The sequence below is a fragment of the Nomascus leucogenys genome, chromosome 6, assembly GCF_006542625.1.
Source record: "Nomascus leucogenys isolate Asia chromosome 6, Asia_NLE_v1, whole genome shotgun sequence".
Taxonomy (NCBI): Eukaryota; Metazoa; Chordata; class Mammalia; order Primates; family Hylobatidae; genus Nomascus; species Nomascus leucogenys.
The window spans coordinates 76,425,643-76,451,810 of NC_044386.1; the positions used below are offsets into that span (position 1 = coordinate 76,425,643).

Genomic DNA, 26,168 nt, shown 5'->3' on the forward strand with positions numbered 1-26,168 from the left:
TGGGTCCCAGGGAGCAGGCCGTACCTTGGAGCCTTTCAGCCCGCCCAGCTGGTCCTTGTCATTCAGGCCCCACACAAACACCTTGGTTCTTATCGTAGCTGCTGATTCCAGCCCAGCAGCCTTCTTTCTAATGAGGCTAACCAAATGGGGGGTGGGGGGGGAGAAAGAAAGAGAGGTTATTCAGCATAAAACATTTAAAAAATAAAAAGAAAAGCAACCTCAAGCACTCAAAGTTTTATGGTTACTTTCAGAAACTCTTAAAATTTTGCTTTAATAGAATAAAACCTCAAACATGTACAGGAGTAAGTCCTCTGGAGGGTCAAATTTTCTAGATTCCACCATGCCACCTTTTAATACTAGCACTTAATTTCAGCTCTTATTTTTGATGGAAAACGATGACATACTAGGCCTTCTCTTTCATCTTAAATACCAACTTGAACATGGGTGGGAATCATTCCAAGTCATGGAAACAGATGCACAGCTACTACAAATGGCACTGTAGAGACACTGAAGAAACCTGCCCAGGAGCCACACTGGGTCTGGCCTTGCAGCAATGTCCCTAAATCTAGACATCTGTTTGGCCAATTATTTTCCCACAGAAAGAATAAACCGGATGTGGCCAGATGACCATGGAGGTACTTTAATACAGACACATGTCCTGATGTAAAATGCTTATCTCTTCCTTTATACCCTCTGCCCAGGACACCGGTCAGAGGCACCTGATCATCGGCCAGCTAGGCTGAAAGTCCTCATCTCCTGTCCTTCCCAGAAGGCTTGCTCCTTCCACCTTGCTCATCTATCTCCTGACCTGCCCTCGACAGGTTACGAGTTTATTTATTTTTTGTTTGTTTTGAGACAGGGTCATGCTCTGTCACTCAGGCTGGAATGCAGTGGCATAATCCCAGTTCAACCTCCCAGGCTCAAGCTTAATCCTTCCACCTCAGCCTCCCGAACAGCTGGCACTATAGGCATGCACCACCATGCCCAGCTAATTTTTGCCCAGCTAATTAGCCCAGCTAATTTTTGTATTTTTTGTAGAGACAGGATCTCACTATATCGTCAAGGCAGGTCTTGAACTCCTGGGCTCAAGTGATCCTCCCCGCTCAGCCTCCTAAAGTGCTGGGATTACAGGTGGGAGCCACCACACCCAGCAGCTTAGAAGTTTAATCAACAGCATCCAAAACACTCCAATTCTTGCAACTTGAAAAAAGTACACAGGACAGTGTTAGATTTTCTTGGCTGATGGTCTGATGCCAGGTGCTAAGGAATTGCTTCTTCTGTGTTTGGGGTTTTCACCTTTGTGTTTGCTTTTGCTCTGTTTTTATAAACTAGGATAGATGCCCAAAGGCACCAGAGACTGGCTTCCAGACAGGTATCACTTTTTTCACACATTATATACTAATAAATATTTACTTTAAGGGTTCAAACTTTCACGTTTTGGAATAAAAGTGAAAAACTCTTTTGTCTAATACTAGGCACAGGTGAGCAAGCATAAGCACAAAATATTGAAATATCCTGTGATACATTTTTACTTAAAAATATGTATGGGGGCCAGGCACGGTAGCTCACACCTGTAATCCTAGCACTTTGGGAGGCCGAGGTGGGCAAATTCCTTGAGCCCAGGAGTTGGAGACCAGCCTGGGCAACATGGTGAAACCTCATTTCTACAAAAAATATACACAAAATTAGCCAGGTGTGGTGGCACACACCTGTAATCCCAGCTACTTGGGAGGCTGAGATGGGAGAATCACTTGAGCCTGGGAGGCAGAGGTTGCAGTGAACTGAGATCACACCACTGCACTCCAGCCTGGGCAACAGAGTGAGACCCTATCCCAAAATACATATATATTTCCCATACACACATATATACACACACACATATGTATGCATGTATATATGTATGTATGTATGGGAAACCAGGACTGATATTCAAGATATTTACTGTCTGGTACCATGTAAGTATCAGTCAGCCAGAGTGGAGGCCGGCTGTACATGGTCAATGTGGGAACATCCCAGTTGGATGCCAGCCCTGTAGGAGACTGCCTGGGCCGCTAACTCATTCTGAAGTTATTGGCTAATTAGTCAGATCTTACCAGAAAAAAACCCATTACAATCAAATACCTAGCTTTTCTTTCGACAATATATTCAATTACATAAAAATCTGATCAATGAGTAAAGCTCAAAACATTTTTGGTTATTCCACATATACAATATATGTATTAATAATTTTATGGCCGGGTACAGTGGCTGACGCCTGTAATCCCAGCACTTTGGGAGGCTGAGGCAGGCAGATTATGAGGTCAGGAGGTCGAGACCATCCTGGCTAACACGGTGACACCCCGTCTCTACTAAAAATACAAAAAATTAGCTGGGCGTGGTGGTGGGTGCCTGTAGTCCCAGCTACTGGGGTGGCTGAGGCAGGAGAATGGCATGAACCCAGGAGGCGGAGCTTGCAGTGAGCCAAGATCGTGCCACCGCACTCCAGCCTGGGCAACAGAGTGAGACTCCGTCTCAAAAAATAAATAAATAAAATAATAATTTTATTTGTCCAATTCATTTTAGTAGCTACTGAGTAAGAAAATGCTAATCTATAATCCTTTTATTAAAAATCCCAATGACTTCCTTATTTAAGTGAACTGGTATTGTCCCTATTTAATTAATATCCATAGATGCAATCAGTTTGAACTATAGCATATAGTATAACATATATTCTAGATAAGGTAATGTTATAGATACTATTTTCTTTTCAACTTCTACACAAAGTTTCTGAAATAAAACAGGACAGAATCCAAAGCCAAGATCACAGAGCCCTAGAATAACCTGATTTATTACCAGAGCTGCTACCCCCACTTCTGTCCATATAATGTGCTCAACAGCGGCACAGCTCTGTTGTCTCCTTATGTCAAATGCTGCAGAGTACTTAGAGCACAGGGTGTCTTGGTCAACAGAGTTCAGCCACCACTGGCAGCTTGCCTCCTGTGCCTGTCTGAAGGGCCCCGGTCACACTAGCAATCCAAAGCACCTTGGGAATGTTAACAACATATCCATTTAGTTTGCATACCCTTTGACTTAGCAATTTCACTTTCAGCAATTTATCTAGGAAAATACAACTTCTATAAGGTCACTGCTTATCCTCCATTGTTATTATCCATTATTATCCACTGTTTGCTGCTGGGATGGTAAACAAGGCTTAGAGCAGCCCCTGCACATGCAAGTTCTAGATACATGCCCTGGGAAATGCACAAGCACGCAAAAACTTCACAGATATCATTCTCCCCTGGTATGCTGTCTTCCCTATCAGAAACGCCCTTGCCTGTCCACTTTGTTTCAGTAATTCTGACTTCTGTACGTATGGCCTGGGGGGACGTTTTCCTTGTCCTGACAGATCAATGCTCCAATGCAGACTCTCAAGGCCGCATGCACTTCTTCCTGCCTCTTACCAAAGCCCTAACAGCACACTGATGCATGTGTTTGTCTTATTTTATTTTGCATGTTCATCACAGTGTTCCCAGTATGCATAACTGGGAATGGCCCACCGTGGGTGTTCAAAAGATGTTGAATGAATAAATACAACAACAGTCATCATCATAGCGCTCAGACAAAATAAGGAATTGAGTGAGTAAATGAGAACAGTCATAAGATGAAATACTGCACTCAAAAATTACAGGACAGAAGACTTATCATATGGAAATTCTAGAGATGGACAATAGTGGTGGTTGCACAAAAATATGAATGTACTTAATGCCACTGAACTATACACTTAAAATGGTAAACAATATATTATATATATTTCACCATAATAAAAATATACTTTTTAAAGTTAATGATAAAATACTTAGCAAAAAGAGCTTTAAAATATACAACTTCCGTAGGAAAATACATTTAGTAACAGAAAAAAAGGAAAACTACAAAGATATATACGAAAATAGTAACAGTGATATTTCAGGTAGAGATATTAAACATTTTCATTTCCCTCTTTTAATGGTATTTTTCTAAATATAATGTGTTTCTACATTAAACACTTTATTTTTTAAAAAAATACAATTTTTGAAAACAACTGTAATTTACCATTCGTGTGGACATAAAATGACTCAGTATGAGACACATTCTAATTAAATGTTTCCTTTTGAAAGTGAGGATTCAGGAATGCAGCAGGAGGTAAGTGAGCACCTGTAACAAATGGCTCTCACCTTCCGCTGTTGCCTTTCTCATCCTCCTCCTCTTCATTATCTGAAGCTAAGAAAGGAACTGCAGCCAAATCTTCCTCCTCTGCACGAATCCGTCCCAGCAGGATGAGACCATGGATTTTACAGTCGATTCCGGAGCTCCTGCACTGCTTGATGGCAATTTCAATATACCTGTGATACTAGACACAAAAACGACACTGCTTTATAGCAATTTCAATATACCTGTGATACTAGACACAAAAACGACACTGCTTGATGGCAATTTCAATATACCTGTGATACTAGACACAAAAATGACACTGCTTGATGGCAATTTCAATATACCTGTGATACTAGACACAAAAACGACACTGTTTTATGGCAATTTCAATATACCTGTGACACTAGACACAAAAACGACACTGCTTGATGGCAATTTCAATATACCTGTGATACTAGACACAAAAATGATGATTCACAGACTCTGTAGAATCAAGCACATTAGATCCTCTAACTGGAGAACAGGATGTGTGAGACACGAAGGTGTACACATGGTTAGAGCTCCTTTACTTCAGTTCTGGAAATACCAACTGAGTTACTCAAAGTTAATGCAGCCACATCTGAGTAATGTTTTCTTCAAAAGAAGTGATCAACTCATCAAGATGTCTACCTGAGGCATGAGACACTCACTGATTTTCTTCCTAAAATTATTTTAAATAGGATAACAGCCTTACTGAATGACTGCAAACTCTTCTTAGAGCTTTCTTGAACCAAGATGCCTTAACTAAGGAAAATATTAAATGTCAGGTAGTAACAGACCTTTCATCGTTTTTAAAACATAAAACATATCTGAATATACACAAATTAGAACAAATAGTACAAAGAACTCCATGACTCCATGACCCAGCTCAACAGTTATCAACATGTGACCAATCTTGTTCAGATATGGATCATCATTAAAAATTTCCAGGCATTATATTGTTTCAAAACTTCAGTATATATCACTGAATTAAGGAGGTTTGGGCTTTTTTTTTTTTTTTTTTTTTTTTGAGACTGAATCTTACTTGTTGCCCAGGCTGGAGTGCAGTGCAGTGGTGCAATCTTGGCTCATCGCGACCTCTGCCTCCCAGGTTCAAGCGATTCTCCAACCTCAGCCTCCTGAGTACCTGGGACCATAGGCACCTGCCACCACATCCAGCTAATTTTTTGTATTTTTAGTAGAGACAGGGTTTCACCATGTTGGCTAGGCTGGTCTTGAACTTCTGACCTCAGGTGATCCACCTGCCTCAGCCTCCCAAAGTGCTGGGATTACAGGTGTGAGCCACCACGCCCAGCCAGAATTAAGGAGCTTTTTGAAAAACATATCCACATTGCTATTATCATAGCACAAACAATAACTCCCATATCATCCAATATGCTACAGTGATCAAACTTTTCTGATCATGTCATGTCATTTTATTGTTGCCTCATTCAAATCAGAACACAAGCAAGACCCAAGCTTCCTCGGTTCTGCCTTTGCCATGCATTTAGTGGAGTTGGTCCTGCAAATGTCCCACACCCCATGTGGCAGACTGCATGCCTGCTGTGGTATTGACAACATTCCTCCATCCCTGTATTTCATGTGAACGAAGAGGGATGTGTCTGGAAGCACACACTAACAATTACTTTTTATTGCCTCAACGACCTGCTCAAACCTCAAGATCTACCATTTCAGAGGAAACACAGCTTGACCACCACCATACGGATGCAAAAGCCAAGTTGAGAATATGAAGAATGCTACAGGAAAAAATTACTCAGTTTCTTTTTTTCTTTCTTTAGCAAGGAAAAAAAACAAGAGTGACTTCAGTGTAGTATAGAATGCAAACATCATCTGAATCAGAAACTGCAAAACGACATTTACAAGATAACTAGGAAAATCTGGACACTGACTGGATATTATATGACATTAAAGAGTAATTGCTGGCTGGGCACAGTGGCTCACGCCTGTAATACCAGCACTTCGGGAGGCCGAGGCAGGCGGATCATGAGGTTAGGAGATCGAGACCATCCTCGCTAACACGGCGAAACCCCATCTCTACTAACAATACAAAAACAAAATTAGCCAGGCATAGTGGCAGGTGCCTATAGTCCCAGCTACTCGGGAGGCTGAGGCAGGAGAATGGTGTGAACCCGGGAGGTGGAGCTTGCAGTGAGCCAAGATCACACCACTGCACTCCAGCCTGGGCGACAGAGCGAGACTCTGTCTCCAAAAAAAAAAAAAAGAGTACTTGTTAGAGGTGTGATTATGGTATCAGGGTTATATTTTGTTAAGCCCTGTTAGAGATGAATATTGAAGCAAGTGCTCCGGAAATAAGATCATGACTAGGACTTGCTGAGTCAGGGAAGTAAGGTGGGAGGAAGTGAAACATGACTGGCAAAATGTTGATAAATGTTGAAGCTGGGTGACAGGTTTGTGAGGATTCCAGCATACTTTCTATTTTTGTTTACATGTTAGAAAAAACTCGGCTGGGTGCAGTGCCTCATGCCTGTAAATCCCAGCACTTTGGGAGGCCAAGGTGGGCGGATCACCTGAGGTCAGGAGTTCGAGACCAGCCTGGCGAACATGACAAAACCCCATCTCTATTAAAAATACAAAAATTAGCCGGGTGAGGTGGTGGGCACCTGTAATCCCAGCTACTCGGGAGGCTGCAGCAGGAGAATCACTTGAACCCAGGAGGTGGTGGTTGAGGTGAGCTGAGATCTGCCACTGCACTCCAGCCTGGGCGACAGAGTGAGACTCAGTCTCAAAAAAAAAGAAAAGAAAATTCCCACGACAAACTATTTGTACAGCAAAGGCCATGCTTAAGATGCAGTGGCTCCACAGGAATGATATAGTCTAGTTCTTTGGTCAGCTGGGGGCATGCAGGTTAGGTCAGGAGTTTTCCATTTACCTGCAATGCTTCGTATTTCTCATGTACATGACATACACTAAATATCACAGGATAAATGGTTTTGAATTAAAAATTTCTTGGATTAAAGATATCTTTTACGAATGCTAATCTATTGTTTATTTAATTACTTAGTTACTGGTTTGGCTAAAGTAAAAATATCCTCTGAACTATGTAAGGCACTCTACAGGCTGTCTTTGGTTACATTGCAATAAGTTACCAGTAAAATGCATTAAAACTCAAGACTAATTTTTTCAGAAAAATTCATTATTATCTTTCATTTTTATAGTTTGCCAATTTCTTCAGTTATTAGCACCACTGGTATTGACTATAATGAATCAGTGTATTATGAAATAGTTCAATGACATTCCAGAATAAATTGTGACTTGTGAATGTACTACGTATTTCAAAATAGCTAAAAGAGAGGATTTTAAATGTTCTCACCACAAAAAAGTGATAAATATTTGAGGTGATGGATACATTATTTAGCAGGATTTGATCATTCTGCAAAATACACATGTAACAAAACATCACATGTTCTCCGAAAATAAATACAAATTATTACAAATTACTATTTGTCAGTTAAAACTAAAATAAAACTTTTTAAAAAAATGGTTAACTGCATTTAATAATTAAAAAATAAACTCATCAGTTATAAACTTTAAATGAATACAAAAATCAACTATTTGATATTTTTATCTGCTATCATTATAATTAGTCTACACAAGACAACAGTATAGGTAGTACAAAAATTTTTTTTTTGAGACAGAGTCTGGCTCTGCCGCCCAGGCTGGAGTGCTGGAGTGTAGTGGCGCGAACTCGGCTCACTGCAAGCTCCGCCTCCCGGGTTCACGCCATTCTCCTGCCTCAGCCTCCCGAGTAGCTGGGACTACAGGCACCCCCGCCACTACGCCCAGGTAATTTTTTGTATTTTTTTTTTTTTTTTTTTTTTTTTTTAGTAGAGATGGGGTTTCACTGTGTTAGCCAGGATGGTCTCGATCTTCTGATCTCGTGATCTGCCCACCTCGGCCTCCCAGAGTGCTGGGATTACAGGCGTGAGCCACCACACCCGGCCAACAAAAATATCTTAATTTGTCTTATTTTACATATATTTAATGTATGAAAAATCATGCTGGCATCCTATGTGGAAAGGTTTATTGAAAATTTGAGAGACAGAGAGAGAATCGCTGATCTGTAGTATACGGGTACTGTTTAAAAGAACCTTCACTGATTCTTTCAAACTTTTCCAGAGATAAACTTAGACTCATTTTGAAAGTTGCCTTATTACCAAAAAATTGCCACTCCGTGACAAGTTCAGCACTTGATGCCAATAGGTGTGCCAGCAAAAAAGCAACTTCAGCATCACATATACGGTCAGGAAAACCACCAGAAACTAAGAGATATTTAATGAAAACCAAAGTGTTCAGATGCAATCAGCAACCTGTACTGCCTGATGACAACTTTTGCTAGGAGGACTTACCAAGTATACCTCTGCTACCGAAGAGAGTGAGAATGAAATTTATTTTGTTTCCTTTTCAAGCTGATATGATAAGCAGCAAATTCAATAAGTTGTATCTTTTAAAGTGTCAAAATTTAAAACAGATAAAACCAATTATTTAAAGGGGGAAAAACTGGGCTCAATGCTAGTATAGAAATGGCCAAGTCACCTCCCTTGTCATCTGTAAATCATCCAAATGGAACACTAGCAGGGCTACTTACCTCTGTGCAGTCATTCAGAAGGGGCACTGTAGTGTCAGAAGGGTTAATATTAATTGTCTTTAGTTCAATAAGGTTATTCAGGGAATTTCCACCTAGGAAAAAATGGGTAAAGAATCAAACAAAGGCGTTTTTATTATAGAAGGTACTTCTTTTTAGGTAAACTAACTGAATTACCTGACACTACAACCAGGGATGGCATGTAGCTACTGTCAGCAGGATCTACGATCATTTTTAATCTATGAACAAGAACATCTGGGAAAATCTCCAAACGAATCCAGTGCTTTAGAAAAACAAGGACAAAAACCACATTCTCAGTTAGCAAAATTCAGCTATATTTTAGCTACTACAATAGTATCATTGAAGCTTGAATCTACATGAGATTTTTTCAATATAAAATGTAGCATGAGAGAGAATTTTCCCTTACCCTGGCAGCAACAAGAATATTCTACCCCATTCTTTGATCGTTAGAGAAAAGTCTCACTCTACGCCCCAGAAACCATGTATCTATATACTCCTGGCCTAGGGTGGTCCTTTTACCCACCAAGTGAGTGAAAGAAAACACTAGAGTCGAGATGGAGAAAGGCCCTGTCCTAAAGTCTGACCTGTGTGCCCACAAGGTGCCCCCACGCGTTGGTGTAATGACAACAGCACTCCAATGTGCAACACAAATTTGCTAGACTATACTAGAAAAACTTCTAACCAGAAGCAAATCTGAATTCATACATTTTATGCAGGAGAGGAGGAAGAAAAGCCTGACCACATCCTCTATCAAGTGGTCGGTTAGAAAAAATCTATTACTCATATTGTTTAAAATCTCTGACAGTAAAATTGGGTGGTATATAACTCTGTAACTTTGAAATAACTTATAAATTAAAACATAACGTGAGTACTGACAGGTGCTATCAGCAAAACTCTGCAGGCTGCTCAAAGTTCATTTTGAAAATGTACAAGGCAAAACCATCTGTGTGAAAGTGCCCGCTGCTGTGCCCTATCAGACGCTACTACCTTTCCTTGCGACCCCGATGACTGCCAGCAGGGCTCGCTGCCGTCAATGAGACGGGATGCCTGGTTCACGGAGGACGACACGTTCAGGCTCTTCACCATGCGGGACCAGCTGTCCAGCAGCATGCCTGGCTGGCTGCTGTGGCAACGCTTCAGCTGTTTTCCAGAACGGCCACAAAATACCGCAGACTGACCTATTTCATGATGGTCAAAAAGAGAATTAACCCTTGCTGAACTGGGGAGAAACATCATGATCAAGAATATTACATAGTAAGGAGCTTCTTAAAGAAAAATAGAAAGTTTCAAACTGAAAGGAGTTAATAAATGCCACAAATGGCTTCCCTAGTCAAGATATAATTACGCCAATTTATGAGATGAAGTCCACATAACGCTATGATTTATTCTACTAAAATCTCCCAGGGAACAACATTCCAAACAAAATAAGCTGTGGGAAAAGTTCAATAACAGCACTCACAAAAACCATTCTTATTAAAAATGCTTTTATAAATACAAGGCAAGAAGTAAATTGTAAAGTGCTTCCACTTCCATTAATGGCAAATCTGGAATTCAACTGGCATTCCCCATCGAGGACAACTAGTAAAGCCAGACAAAACACTCAAAAATAAAGAAATCCTCTTCAAACTATCAGAATTCAGGAGATAATAAAGAATTACAAGGTCAGAACCGCAGGAAGACCCGAGGCAAATGGAGGTGTCAAGATGATGCACACCACGGATCGGAGGCTGCTGTTCCCTGATGGCATCGCCAGGTTCCAAGCAAAGTCCCTGAGATGACACATAGCATTTTGAGAGCCTCATAAAGGGAAGGGAAAGGAATGGGTCCAGGAAGGCTGAGGATGCTACAGAAATACAACCCACACTTGGAACCCCAACAGGAAATACCCCAAAAGTCAGAGTGAACTATGAAGGGTCTTTGGGTTTCCCTTTTTTTTTTTTCAACAGATTGCAGCTCAGCATAAAATCATCTCAATCAATGAATGCTGATTAAGGTGAGCCCAGATAGTCACTAACCTTTACCACGTACCTCGCAGAACAACCCTCTCTCCTCCATTCCTTGGAGAACAATAACATCTTAGCCTCAAATTGAGTAAAGAAATAATTTTTTAAATACAATGTCCAGTACATAATGACACATGAAGAGGCAAGAAAACGTGACTAAAAATTACCAGAAATGATAGGATAGAAACAGACCCACAAAGGCTCCATATATTGGAGTCAGAAGACACAGACTTTAATATAATAATTATGCTTACTGTGTTCAAAAAGATAATATTTCAGCAGAGAACCGAAAACTACTGAAAATAAAATACAAAGACTAGAACTGATAAATCCAATAATTAAAATTAAGAACTTAACGAGTAAGTTTAGAACACACTGATCTCAGCTGAAGAGAAAGTAAAAATATCTGGAATGAAGAACTGAGGAGCAAAAGTTTGGAAAACATAACAAGAAGGTAAAAGATCTGCAGGACAGAGGTTAGGCCGAACACAAGTGAAAGAAGAGTCCCCCCAAAAAGATAGAAAAGAGAATAGAGCAGAGGCAACATGTGAAGAAATATTGAAAGACAGAATTTTCCAAAACAGACAACAGATACCATGCCCCAGAAGCCCTACCAACCCCAAGACAGATAAACATCTCCATGCACATGTAAAACCTGTGCAAGATGAAAACAAAAAGACTCTTTGAAAAGCAGACGAAGGAAAACTAAAACGAACCACAATTACATTTCCATCCAACTTCAGGAGAAATAATATAAACCAAATTGCAATGGAATACTATTTTTAAAGTGCTGAAAGAAAACACCTAGCAAAAGGACTTTTCAAAAATAAAGGAGAAATAAAGACATTTTTAGATATACAAAAATAGATAATTTGTAACCAACAAAGACACATTTTTAGAAATATTAAGGGGCATTTTCAGGCAGGAGAAAAACAGTATAGATGGAAAATTAAAGAGGAAGAAAAAAGTGGAGAAAAATTACAAAGTATGCAGAAAAATCTAAATGAATATTGACTACATACCCTGCATGTATTGTTTGATCCTTTGACTTTCTGAGACGTAGTCTCGTTCTGTCGCCCAGGCTGGAGTGCAGTGGCACGATCTCAGCTCACTGCAAGCTCCGCCTCCCGGGTTCACGCCATTCTCCCGCCTCAGCCTCCAAGGTTGCTGGGACTACAGGCGCCCGCCACCACACCTGACTATTTTTTTGTATTTTTAGTAGAGACGGGGTTTCGCCGTGTTAGCCAGGAGATGGTCTTGATCTCCTGACCTCGTGATCCACCTGCCTCGGCCTCCCAAAGTGCTGGGATTACAGGCGTGGATCACGAGGTCAGGAGATCGAGACCATCCTGGCTAACATGGTGAAACCCTGTCTCTACTAAAAATACAAAAAATTAGCCGGGCATGGTGGCGGGCACCTGTAATCCTAGCTACTCGGGAGGCTGAGGCAGGAGAATGGCATGAACCCGGGTGGCGGAGTTTGCAGTGAGCCGAGACTGCGCCATTGCACTCCAGCCTGGGCGACAGAGCGAGACTCCGTCTCACAAAAAAAAAAAAAAAAAACAAAAAACAACAGGCATGAGCCACTGCACCTGGCCGATCCTTTGACATTTCTTGAAACTTGTATTTGAGCATATGACCCACTTAGCATATGACCAGATTTTATGAACATTTTCTGTGTGCATAAAAGAATGTCTTCTATAGTTCTGTTAGATATGTATTTGTATAAAATGTATAAAATTTTGGCTGGACACAGTGGCTCATGCACATAACCCCAGCACTTTGGGAGACTGAGGTGGGTGGATCACCTGAGGTCAGGAGTTCAGGAGCAGCCTCGCCAACATGGTGAAATCTTACCTCTACTAAAAATACAAAAATTAGCCAGGTGTGGTGGCAGGAGCCTGTAATCCCAGCTACTCGGGAGGCTGATGCAGAAGAATCGCTTGAGCCCGGAAGGTGTTGGTAGCAGTGAGCCAGGATCACGCCACCGCACTCCAGCCTGGGTGACAGAGTGAGACTCCATCTCAAAAAAATAAATAAATAAATAAATAATAATAATAATAATAATTAAAATATGTTAAGAACATATAAATCAGAATGAAGATAAATGATGTTAAAGAGAACTAAGGTCTTTGTATTGTTTAGGAGGAGAATATATTAAATAATAATAGATTTAAATGAGTCAAAAATAGATGTTATAATTAATATCTTCAGTAACTACTAAAACTAAAAATGTATATAACATATACATTCCTTATAGACAGAGTGAGACTCTGTCTCAAAAAAAATAATAATTAAAAAAAAATAGAAAAGTTAGCTGAGCATGGTGGCAAAGGCCTGTAATCCCAGCTACTCAGGAGGATGAGACAGGAGAATTGCTTGAACCCAGGAGGCGGAAGTTGCAGTGAGCCAAGATCGCGCTACTGCACTCCAGCCTGGGTGACAGAGTGAGACTCTGTCTCACAAAGAAAAAAAGTGATATATGCATACAGTGGAATATTATTCAGCCATTAAAAAGGATGACGTTCTGACACATGCTACAATACAGATGAAGCTTGAAGACATTATGCTAAACACGAAAGGATAAATCTTACATGGTTCCATCTAGATGAGGTATCTGGAGTGGTCATATTCATAGAGACCAAAGTTAGATTCAAGGTTACCAGGGCTGGGGTAAGGGGAAGTAGGGCAGTTAAACCGCTTAATGGATACAGAGTTTCTGATCGGAGTGGTGAAAAGTTTGGTAAGAGACAGTTGTGATGGTTGTGCAACACTTAAGGTACTTAATACCCTGAATTATAAACTTAGAAAATGATTAAGTGGCTAATTTTAAGTTATATATATTTTGCCACAATGAAAAATATAATAAAAGGTATATAAATTAAAAAACTCACTTTCCATCTAACCAATTCCACATGCCATGCAACTAAACACTTACTGTTTCTCGAGATTCTTTTAATGTTTCTTTATGGAAAAACAAGCAAACAAGCCTAGTTATTCTAATTCTTCCCTGATACCCCATCCTGATTTTTTTAAAAAGCCAGCCAGTCATCAGTGGGTAGGACCGTCACTTCCGTCTCACTGTACTCACTCTACAGAATTACTGTATACATAGGAACCTTAAAATAACAAATTCCAATACACTGTGGTCCACAGTATTTCATTAATATTTGGTGGAAGAGAGAATATAAATATTCTGCCATACCTGGTTCATTTATTCTGCCAAATGTATGCCTGGTATTGTGTTTTTTGGTCTTGAAACACGTTTCACAAAAATCAAAGTCATCACAGTTTCTGCATTTGAATCTGGATCCATTGATAGGAAACATCTGACATCCATCACACCTATTTGTAAAATAGCAACTGAGTTAAGAAAGGTCATTTATTAAACTTAATTCAACAGAAAACCATTCATCCCAAAGCAAATCTAGCAATCATAAAAATAACTCACGTAACCCCAGGATGAATACTGGGCACCAACTCCATTTCTGATAGCAATCCAGTCCAGTGAGACTGCTGGGGAAAGTCGACAATGATATCTTTTCCATTGGCACTGAAAGCTAGGACAGAACAGAAATCACCTGATCCATCTTCCTCTTCACCAATAAAAACCTGAGCTTAAAACTGCACCTAGCCATGTCATAGTACATTGTAGTTATTTGTTTTTTACAAAGAGTCTGTCTTTTAGAGATAGGTACTAAAAAACTTATGGATGAAATAATACATGATGTCAGCGACTGGTTTCAAAATAATCACAAGAAGGGAGGATGAGTAATTTTGGCCGTGAGGTGACAATCGTTAAAGCCAGGTAATGAGCACGTGGAGGTTCATTGTAAACTACATTCCTTACTTTTGCATTAGGTTTAAAATAGGACATTTTGGTTTTTAATTACACCAGGTCAACAATCCCATATAATACCTTTGGTATCTCAGGAAATAAAAACCACATTAATAACGTGAAGACTTCTTTTGTCCTTTGATAAGAGCAACGTGTCACTCAAAACAAACCAAATCCTTATTTTTAAAATTTGTTGTTTTGATTTGCAAATATTTTAACAATCTCTTAAGCAAAGAAAAATGTTTAAAGTAAAATATTAAATAATCCATTTGTTCTTATGTAACATGAGACGCTCTAAGAACCTCTCACCACTGGGGAACCACCACCAACTGTGGCCATTTTCTAAGCGATTTGATGAAAAGAGAGGCTTCCATAAGGTTCAAACGAACAAACAATCTCTTTATGGCATCAAGAGTTTTTAAAACTATACTTATTTCTCATGCAACTGTTAAAATGGACATAGTATACCTTTCAAAGTGTGCCACGGATTTGATTTGGAATCTCAATAGTATCATATTAAATATAATCTGAGAATTGTTTCCAGTTCCTAATTCCCATCATTAGCACATTTCCATTTCTTAAATTCAGTCCTAAATTTTTATACAGCATGAAAAAGAGAGCCAGTCGTGGTGGCTCACGCCTGTAATCCCAACACTTTGGGAGGCCGAGGCGGGCAGATCAATCAGATCAATAGGTAAGGAGTTCGAGACCAGCCTGGCCAGCATGGTGAAACCCCATCTCTACGAAAAATACAAAAATTAGCCAGGCACGGTGGTGGGCACCTGTAATCCCAGCTACTCTGGAGGCTGAGACCGGAGAATTGATTAAACCCGGGGGCGGAGGTTGCAGTGAGCCGAGATGGCACCACTGCACTCCAGCCTGGTCATGGGAGGAGAAAGAAAAAGCAGTCCTGACAGTCAGGAGCTGGCCTGTTAATGTCAATGTTAGGCCATTTCACAGAACTGACAGGACAAGTTTACAGAACACGAACATCAGATAAGGCCACTCTGTGACTGATGAATCAAGGCACAACCAAAACCCCTCCTTAACCATGTGTGATTAAAGTCGAGTCTAATCCAAACCACAAACAACCACACAGTCCCCTATCCTGGTGATATGAATGACTGCTTCCTTACCAATCATGATGTTAGCATGGCTCCGTTCTTTCTGCCTGCTAGGTAAATTTATTAAGACATCTTGTCTTAGAATTACCCCTGCTTTCTCGACCCCTCCCCCAAATACCCAACATAAACTTCATTAGTCCTCGCTCATTCCCTCTGATGGAGCCCCCCATTCCCCAAGGTGTGTGTTCTCCTGTACTGCAATGAGTTAATATTAATAAATCTGACTGTTTCACTGCAGGTGAGTTCCTCTGTGGCCTTTGGCAGAAGGCACTGACAAGCAAAGGAACACTCTATCTCTTTCTTCACACTTGTTTTCTTTTTGTGTGCTTGAACAAAAAGAAATACTAAGTACACATGCGTTAATGAAAAGTTAACACCAGGAATTTTATTATCACCCAGATAATATTACCTTTCACAACCCCCACACTCTGATGAGTCACAGATCCCCATTTGTATTTTGGTGTGGTGACAGAGGCTTTGACCCGCACTTTATCACCAATCTTGATGTGAGAAGAAGAACTTGGTGGAGGATAGCCTACAGATTTCAATAACAAATCATTATAATCAGTATCCATTTATGGGAATTCTGTCTCTAAGAAAAAGCAAAAGTACTGAACAAAGAATGTGCTCACCTATAAGTTCCACATGAATGTACCTAACCCAGTAGGTGCCTCCTTTCTGCTGCCAGTCACACTGCACATTGAGATCATGCAATCCATCTCTGTCCAGCTTGATGACTTTGCCAACATCACCTTCGCACACTTCTTCGTATGCTCGGCAGCATCTAACCATCATTCCCACCTAGAATTAAAATGAAATTGGAGATCCAGTCCACCATGTACACAGGTCAAATGAGTCATGGTAAGTAGTATTACTCTACTCTTAATAAAGAATTCTGACCGGGCACGGTGGCTCACGTCTGTAATCCTAGTGCTTTGGGAGGCTGAGGCGGGAGGATCGCTTGAGCTCAAGTGTTTGAGACAAACCTGGGCAACATGGTGAAACCCCACTTCTACCAAAAATACAAAAATTAGCCAGACGTGGTGGTGCATGGCTGTGGTCCCAGCTACTCGGGAGACCGAGTTGAGAGGATTGCTTGAGCCTAGAAGGTGGAGGTTACAATGAGCCAAGATCACACCACTGAACTTCAGCCTGAGTGACAAAGTGAGACCCTATCTCAAAAAAAAAAAAAAAAAGAATTTCATCTAGCACTCAGAGTGCATTCTAAGTATTATTTAATGCTAAAGGGAACAGAAACTCTTTAGAACACTGTCTGGCTTTGTGTCTCAGGCAGGAAATATACAGGAAGAGCCTGGATCAACTTGTGTCATAAAGGAAGGGAGCTTTCAAAGATTACTGGGTTCACTCAAAAGGATTCCCTGATCATCAAAAACGTAACAGTGGAAACATCACACCCTAAAAGCCAATGGATTGGTCATCATGATAATAAGGAAAACAAAGCTTCCTGGTCATCTTTATACATATCAGAACACCAATGCATCATTCTGAAAACTGACAAAGTCTCTCTGTATTATCAAGAGTAACCAAGATTAATAACAAAGCTTTTTTTCACAGAAGAGAATTCCGGCTAACAAACTCAGAAAAGATGAAGTTAGAAAATCACTATGGTGCAGCCCCTAATGATAGGTCTAGGTGATGACACTAATGCCTACTGGAGCTATGAGATGGACAATTAATACAGAATGTCATCAAGGAAGGAGCAGGCTGACAAGACCCAACCCACCCAAACCTGCTTGCCTGTTGAGATGGGGCTGGAGGGAGTACATGCCTACGAAGCTTCCTGCCTGAGATTCAGCCTGGTCCAATCACCCTCCAACCCTAACTCCTACTGTATTGGAGAAACAGGGAGAGAGGAAGATGTTAGCCACAAGGAAGCCACCACCAAATGCGGACTGTAAGACATTTGGAGGACATGGTTTCAGCCACAAATAAATAGCATGAAAGGAGAGGATGGGGGAAGGAGGGTTATTATGAATGTTTGTGTCCCCCCCAAAATTCATGAAGTCCCAACTCCTAATGTGGCAGTATTAGGAGAAGGGGCCTCTAAGGAAGTCATTAAGGTAAAATCATGTCATAAGAGTGGGGCTCTGACACAACAGGATTAGGATCTTTATAAGAAGAGACTCCAGGATGGGCATGGTGGCTCACGCCTATAATCCCAGCACTTTGAGAGGCCAAGGCAGGCAGATCACCTGAGGTCAGGAGTTCGAGACCAGCCTGACCAAAATGGAGAAACCCTGTCTCTACTAAAAATATAAAATTAACCAGGCATGTGGTACATGTCTGTAATCCCAGCTACTCGGGAGGCGGAGGCAGGAGAATCGCTTGAACCCGGCAGGCAGAGGCTGTGGTGAGCTAAGATCATGCCACTGGCACTCCAGCCTGGGCGACAGAGTGAGACTCTGTTTCAAAAAAAAAAAGGCAGCCACCTACAAGCCAGGAAGAGGGCCATCACCAGAAACCAGCTTGATCTTGGATTTCCAGCCTCCAGAACCATGAGAAATAAATGTCTGTTGTTGAAGCTGCCAGTCTATGGTACTGTGTTATAGCCAACTGAGCTAAGACAAGGGGGAACCACTCTAGGTTGAAATAGACTTCAAAGATCCATCAACCAAATGTAGATAAGGCATACAATCTTGGTTGTATCCAAGTTCAAAAACTAACCATTAAAGCCATTTCTGAGAAAACTGGAAAACTACAAGCAAGCGTTAGATATGGGATGATATTAAGGAATTATTATTTATTTTGTTAGGTAATGCTGGTAAACAGAAATGTCATTATGTTAAGATTCTTTATTAGTGATACACACTGACATACATACAAGGTGAAATGAGATGATTTGGGGGATTTTCTCTAAAATATACTAAAACAAGAGAATTAGGACAAGAAATGATTTAAAGTAGATAAAGGACTATATAAAACATAATTAGATTTTTTAAATTTGATGGCAATGAGAATTACATAAGAAAAACAAGGAAAGGTATGTAGGAAGTGTCACAAGTGGGACTAGCAGAAAACAGCCATCTCTGTGCCATGTCCACTGTGGACAGGCCACTTGTGCTCTCCGGCTGCCCCTGAGCCCATCTGCCCCTCTGTCCTCTGGCTCCACTGGGGCAGCCACAGCAGCCTCTGTCTGGGTGCCCATCCTGCTGAGCCACCCTTCCCACCCTGTAGGCTTTGCACCCATCTCACCTTCTCATTGCAGCCCCCTATCCCTGGAATGTGCCCTCACTCCCACCCCTTTACTGTAGTCTGCTCTTTCTCATTCCAGGGTACACAGCACCTTCTAGCGTACCATGAGCTCACTGGTCAGGTATGTCTTCCAGCACCAGAAGGCAGGCTCCCTGAGGGCAGGGGCCTCTGTCCACTGATGTTTGGCATATAGGACATACTCAAATATTTGCTGAGTGAAAAACGGATCAAGGCTCCAGCTTAAGACAATTACTCACCTGAATATTCTCTCTCACATACACAGCATAATCATCATTACTCAAGAAATCAGCTCGTTTTTTGTAGGTCTGGCTCTCCGTCACAACAGCACCAGTAGACTACAAGAAATAAATACATTCAAAGAAAAAAAAAAGAACTCGATAAACCTACTCAAAAAGAAATAAGTCTGTAGAATCTATAATATTAAAAAGTAGAGGATGAAATCCTTTATTTTCCCTATAAAAATCTTCATGTAAAAAAGACTAATAGCAGTAGCATAGTAGGCAGGAATGAATTTCAAAAGCTACAAGTATACAAAATTTCTAAGGCACTTCCAAATTAATCCTATGAACAATTTACTCAGGTCAGAAACTGATGTGTCAAAACATGGTATTTTAATAAAATATCTTCTAATGGCTACCAAAGATCATTAGATGTTTGAACAAGGGTCTGTTCTAAAGCTAAAAATAATTATGATATAGAAACCCAATCATCTCTTCAGTAGTGAAACACAGCTTTGTTCCGTGCCCAGCAATACCATAGGTTGGTTTTATGGAACAGTCCACAGTAGATAAAGTTAGTTCTTACAAGGGACAGAGAAAGCCAAGGTGTAAGACTGTCAGAGCGCTAGACAGACAGCGGCCCAGGTGCGGGCGGTCACACAGGAGGCACTGACCGTGGAGTAGGCGGCATCATCCATGTCCTCCACCACCTCCTCGTCAGAATACTCGTCAGACACTGTGTCTGCATCCGAGAGCTCCGTGACCTGGACGTCAGAGTGGTCCAGCAGCCACCCGACCAAGGCTTCCACACCTAAGAGAGGCACACACAGCACACCAGCCACCGTGAGTCAACAGCCCTGAAGCGGGAACCCACACACATGCAAGCAGAGGCCAGGAAAACGAAGTACCAGGCAAGCCAGATGCATTCCCGGAAGCACCAGTGAGAGACTTCAGGGCAAACTCGATGTTCCTTCTGGGAAATCCCATCTCCATGAGCTGCACCACAATCGGCAGAGCGGGAACGGGCGACTGCTTGCGCCTCTTCACTCTGGCAGGGCGGATGTGCTGCACCGCGATAGGCGTGGTGGCCTCACTGGAGCTGCAGTCTTCAAATCCTGGGCTCGAAGGGTGAGTGGACTCCACAGCCAAACACTGGCACACGGCCAGTGCAGCAGCCTGGGCAGACAAGAGGGTCCTGGGAGGTTTGGGAAGTGCCCTCGGCTAGCTTACACAGTCTAGGAACATGGGGGTGATGGCCTTCTACTGCAAACTGCAGTACGCAAGTCTAGAAAGCCCATATTCACGTGTGTTTTTCAATGAGTTCCTAAAACATGTTAGAAAATGACAAAGCCAAGTTTCTTGGTTTAATGCAGAGAAAATACTTGGTCATAAAATAACTTTCCTGTTTCAGCAGACAGAGAGCCTACTAAATTAGCCAAGTATCAATGTCCATTAAGGAAAACTTCATTACAGCCCTAAGTGAGCAGTCACAGGGGCTGGAGGGAGCAGGGAGAAAGGCATTCCCCCTGCCTTAACCAGGCACTGTGGTGGGGGCCACAGGCACCTGTGTTTTAGACGGGCCAGAAATGACACAAGACTCTCATGTACCGTTAAACCAACCCTCAACTATTCAAGGGTTAAATAACCACAGTGAGGTTAAACGAGGTATTAAAAAATAAGAGAAATAAAAGTATTAGTTGGGAAACACACTGCAATGAATCAGAAAACATCTAAACTGCCAGTCTCTGCAGCTGGGAACTCCCCACCTACAGCACAAACAGCACTTCCCTCATCTATCTGCAACTCCCTGGTCCTCCTCCCCAGCTGCTCTCATAGCGCTGACTTGCTATTTTGTTAAACTGAGCATGTGAGGAAGGAATCAGGAAGAAACCAAGGACACTGTGGAGCCCCCCAGCGCTCAGGAAGTATCAAAGCCTAGGGTTTTACAGCGAAGTCTGGGTAACTTGGAAGTGACAGGTTTCATCCTAAAAGTTTAAAATTCAGAGCTAGATTGAGCCAAGAGTTCTGGTTCTGATAATGGGGAGTCAGGGTGCATTGGACTAACCCTTGGCTGATAATAATCATGAACTCTGGATAAAATATTTTTTAAAACTGCTTGAGGGCACTGGAGAACAGCTGAAGCAATCAGCAATAAAACGAGCACAACCCCTGACCCCGAGAAGCCTGCAGGCAAGACGCACATTAAACCCAGAGAAGCCTGCAGGCAAGATGCACATTAACCCAGGGAAGCCTGCAGGCAAGACACACATTAACCCAGGGAAGCCTGCAGGCAAGACACACATTAACCCAGGGAAGCCTGCGGGCAAGACGCACATTAATTCAAGGAAGCCTGCGGGCAAGACGCACATTAACCCAGGGAAGCCTGCGGGCAAGATGCACATTAACCCAGGGAAGCCTGCAGGCAAGATGCACATTAACCCAGGGAAGCCTGCAGGCAAGATGCACATTAACCCAGGGAAGCCTGCAGGCAAGATGCACATTAACCACAGACGGTGCACCTTCCTGCACTGCAGGGGCTGCGTTCCCGGCCTGCCAGAGCAACCAGAATGCGAGGGAAAGCCCACCTGAAAAAGAAACCACAGAGGGAAAACCATGAAATGTGTAGACGGACTACCCGAAATCTACAGCTGAATCTAAACTGAAGCACCTCTGAAGAGCCTGGGCTGGGCACAAAGGGACCGCTGGAAGGCTGCAGGGGCTCCCCAGCTGCCCAGGGCCAGGACAGCATCTGAGGCTCAAGCTCAATCAACTAGAGGTGAACAGGAGAATGTCAAGGCTTCCAGAGACGCTCAGAAGAGATTCTAAATCCTTGAGAATTAAGGATCCACAACCAGGGCTACGGGCAAATAAAAAAATCATTAGAAAGCCTGGCACCAAGCCACCTCAGGATCAAGGAGGACTGTCAGGTACTGAACTGCCTGTGGGAAGAAAACTCCCCGTTCTCCAGAGAAGGCAGAACCCAGAGCCAATACAATATAACGTCCAAAGAATCCAGAATGAAATAAAAATTCTCACATATGTGAAGGACAACAAACAATAACTGACTATAATCAAGGAAAAAAAACTGCAAAGAGCAGCACACCAACAGGTGGGCAGACGTTAGAATTAGCAAACAAGAAATTCAACATAACTATCAGAAATATGTTTTAAAATGTACAGTAAAAGATAGACTTGGCCGGGCACGGTGGCTCACACCTGTAATCCCAGCACTTTGGGAGCCCGAGGCGGGCGGATCATGAGGTCAGGAGTTCGAGACCAGCCTGGCCAACATGGTAAAATCCCATCTCTACTAAATATACAAAAATTAGCCAAGCGTGGTGGCAGGCACCTCTAGTCCTAGCTACTCGGGAGGCTGAGGCAGGAAAATCACTTGAACCCAGGAGTCAGAGATTGCAGTGAGCTGAGATCACGCCACTGCACTCCAGCCTGGCGACAGAGCAAGACTCCGTCAAAAAAAAAAAAAGACAGACTTAAGGGATGAAGACAGGAACTGTCAGAAGAGATATAAAACTATTAAATGAAAGCCAAATGGAAATAAGAGACGTGAGAAATATAAAATAAAGTATGTCTTGGATGGACATAACAAGAGATTAGGCCCAACAAAGCAAAGCATCTTGACCTTTCAAACAGATCAAGACAAACCAACCAAGCTACTAACAAAGAGAAGAAAGACTTTCTATTAAAATCGTAAAAGGAAACTCACTAACAGTGTAACAGATGTATAATGGTATTTCCAGAAAAGAACAAAAAGAGCAAGACAGAGGGAAGAAACAATAGTCAAAAGTTTCCAAATTTGGTAGTGGAACAAAAATCAAGCCAAAGATGCAAGCAGCTTAAGCAAATTTCAAGGAGGACAGTGGGGTGGGCGGGGTGGGCCACCATTGCATACATGAGCCCAGCTTAGGGAAACTGCAGAAAACCAAAGATAACAGAAAATACGAAAAGCAACCAGAGAAAAAAGGCATTTCATACAAAAGAAGAGATAAGAACAATGACTCTCCATCGGAATCCATGGAGACAAAACAGCGGAAGGTCTCTTTTGTACAACAGTCCTTCCCAGTTCCTGAAGGACAACTCTACATGGCCTTCTAGGTGTTCACACTCGGCATCTCCCAGCATGACTGCAGGCTGTGCACCACCCCACGTGCTCTCAAGTTGCTCAGCGTCTTCTTTTGATCTCTGCCAGGGATACTGGAAACACAACCAGGCCCTTTAAAATGAACCTTCACCTCAGAGGTTCCCAGACCTGAGAAGAAGCTGGAGTTCAGAAGAGCTCATGGCCAACCTCCTCCCTTCCTGCCCACACCCGTTTCTTGCTTTCTCCCTTTGCACCCCCACCATCTTTCCAGCTCATTCTAGGACTGGGGGAGGCCTCCGACCTGTCCAAGACAGTGGCTGCCTCATCTGGACCCTTGCTCCCAGAGGGGCCCTGCTATCTGAGGGTTTCTGTTAGGGTAATTTCTGACTGCCAAACTGAGTACTGACAGTTTTATTTTTGTCTCTGATATTTTATCCAGATGTTTAATGTATTACACAGCAAGAAAGATTTTGGAACAAACATCTCTAATCCTCTATGTTGCCAGCCATGAAAGCTCCCATCCCTCTTACACTCAATCACGTCGCCTCCTCTATGGGAACGTCCTGTAGCCCTGACCGTGTGCCTCGCTGCTGCCCTCACCTGCTCCACAGCATGGAGAGAGCTGAGAGGATGGTGGCACCAGAGCACCCCCGAAGAGGCTCCTGAGTGAATGAAACAGACAAACGGGTGCCAGAGTCCTGACGAGCCTCTTTGAATAATTCTACTTCCTGGAAAAAGATCCCTTCGTGAAGATGTGAGCATTTAACCCATGCTGCATCTAGTTAATATTTTTTAACAATTTACACAAATCCAAAATAAGGTTAAACTTCAACCCTCTCCGTCTTTAGTATTATAATGTTCTGCAGACTATGCACAAACAGGGTTAAACCCCAATGAATCATTAGAATTATTTGCATACTATCACTTGAAATTCAGAATAGATCCTTAAGAAAATATACATCTAGAAAAAAATTGTTCACAATTTAGTGCTGTGGATTAAAAATTGTCAAGGCTGCATGGCTGTACCTCAAGTTCCTGTTTATCAAATATGGCCTTCACAGGAGACGGCTGGGTGGCTGAGGCCAGCAGCTGCTGCAAGAGGATCATGGGGGGCTGCGGCCCTTCAGGAGACATGTCCCCAAGGTCAGGTGATACCACTGCTCCATCATCTGAATTTAAAAACAAAATGTGTGTAAGATTCTATTTTCAACTGCGAACACCACTTTACTATTAAAGAAAATGCACTGAGCATGTTAAATCAGGTATGACTTCTGCCTCATTATGTGATAGAAAACCAAAATCTTCAAGGTTCAGACATCGAACAAAAACTAGACTCTAGGTTGGGCGCGGTGGCTCACACCTGTAATCCCTGCACTTTGAGAGGCTGAGGTGGGTGGATCATGAGATCAGGAGATTGAGACCATCCTGGCTAACATGGTGAAACCCCGTCTCTACTAAAAATACAAAACCTTAGCCGGGCATGGTGGTGGGCACCTGTAGTCCCAGCTACTTGGGAGGCTGACACAGGAGAATGGCATGAACCCAGGAGGCGGAGCTTGCAGTGAGCTGAGAACGTGCCACTGCACTTTAGCCTGGGCGACAGACCGAGGCTCAGTCTCAAAAAAAAAAAAAAAAAAAAAAATTAGCTGGGCGTGGTGGTGCGTGCCTGTAATCCCAGCTACTCGCAAGGCTGAGGCAGGAGAATTGCTTGAACCAGGGAGTTGGAGGTTGCAGTGAGCCAAGATCACGCCACTGCACTCCAGCCTGGCGACAGAGCGAGACTCCATCTCAAAAAAAGAAAAAAAAGAACTAGACTCTAAACCACTTTGACTGGCTGCTTTTGGCCTCTGTCCTTCATTAGTGCATCTGTCTCTTAGAGCCAGCAAATGCTCCTTCCCAGATTTCTGCACTTGGTCTGATTCTTTCTCTTTTTCTTGAGATGGAGTCTCACTCTGTTGCCCAGGCTGGAGTGCAGTGGCACAATCTTGGCTCACTGCAACCTCTGCCTCCTGGCTCAAGCGATTCTCCTGCATCAGCCTTCCCGGTAGCTGGGACTACAGGCACACACCACCACACCCGGCTAATTTTTGTATTTTTAGTATAGATGGGGTTTCACCATGTTGGCCAGGCTGGTCTCGAACTCCTGACCTCACGTGATCCACCCACCTCAGCATCCCAAAGTGTTGGGATTACAGGTGTGAGCCACCATGCCTGGCCTACACACTCTCTTTCGTGTTCACTCATGGCTTCAGTAACCCCTGACACAGACACATCCCACGTGCATATTTCTAGCTGTAGCTTTTCCAGCTAAGCCTCACTGAGATCATTAAATGACCCCAACTGCAAATGTGTCATGTGTTCAGGGTGATGGCTTTTTGTCTGTTATGAGTAGCTTTAGGTGCAGCCTTTAGGACTCTGTTTGACACAGCCCCACAGAGATCCACTGCCCTCAAGCCCACTTCACACAATCTAGGTACTCATCCAGGTACTCACGGCATTTGCATGTGCTGGTTTTCTTCGGTGACAATTTCAATTAACTAGACCAGGAGCTGGAATCTTTCTCTTAAAGGGCCAGAGAGTAAATAGTTTAGGCTGATGGGCTGTACAGTCTCTGTCCCAACTACTCAGCTCTGCCACTGTAGAGCAAAAGCATCCAGAGATGATATGTAAACAAGCGGTGTGCCTGTGTTCCCATAAAAATTTACAAAAACAGATGCACGGCAGTTTTGTCAATCTAGCTCTGTTCCAAGTCCCTGCTTGGCCCAAAGCACAGACTTGATCATCCTGATTCAGGTCTGCTATAACTGCTCGTTGGGCTGAGT

At 42.5% G+C, this 26,168-nt stretch overlaps 1 protein-coding gene across 9 annotated transcripts in view; it reads right to left on the reverse strand.

The window, feature by feature from the left end:
• The window catches only part of HERC2 (HECT and RLD domain containing E3 ubiquitin protein ligase 2), a 213,383-nt gene that overhangs the window by 73,137 nt on the left and 114,078 nt on the right, over nucleotides 1-26,168 (reverse strand). For all 9 annotated transcript variants that reach the window (XM_030814467.1, XM_030814465.1, XM_030814468.1 and 6 more), the window contains 13 exons: nucleotides 24,373-24,515; nucleotides 20,156-20,423; nucleotides 19,922-20,058; nucleotides 19,266-19,364; nucleotides 16,428-16,596; nucleotides 16,205-16,330; nucleotides 14,285-14,393; nucleotides 14,039-14,178; nucleotides 9,818-10,008; nucleotides 8,987-9,092; nucleotides 8,813-8,904; nucleotides 4,191-4,366; nucleotides 25-136 (listed from right to left, as the gene is read on the reverse strand). In XM_030814467.1, coding sequence (XP_030670327.1) covers nucleotides 25-136; nucleotides 4,191-4,366; nucleotides 8,813-8,904; nucleotides 8,987-9,092; nucleotides 9,818-10,008; nucleotides 14,039-14,178; nucleotides 14,285-14,393; nucleotides 16,205-16,330; nucleotides 16,428-16,596; nucleotides 19,266-19,364; nucleotides 19,922-20,058; nucleotides 20,156-20,423; nucleotides 24,373-24,515 — 1,868 coding nt within the window. The remainder of the gene's footprint in view (nucleotides 1-24; nucleotides 137-4,190; nucleotides 4,367-8,812; nucleotides 8,905-8,986; nucleotides 9,093-9,817; nucleotides 10,009-14,038; nucleotides 14,179-14,284; nucleotides 14,394-16,204; nucleotides 16,331-16,427; nucleotides 16,597-19,265; nucleotides 19,365-19,921; nucleotides 20,059-20,155; nucleotides 20,424-24,372; nucleotides 24,516-26,168) is intronic.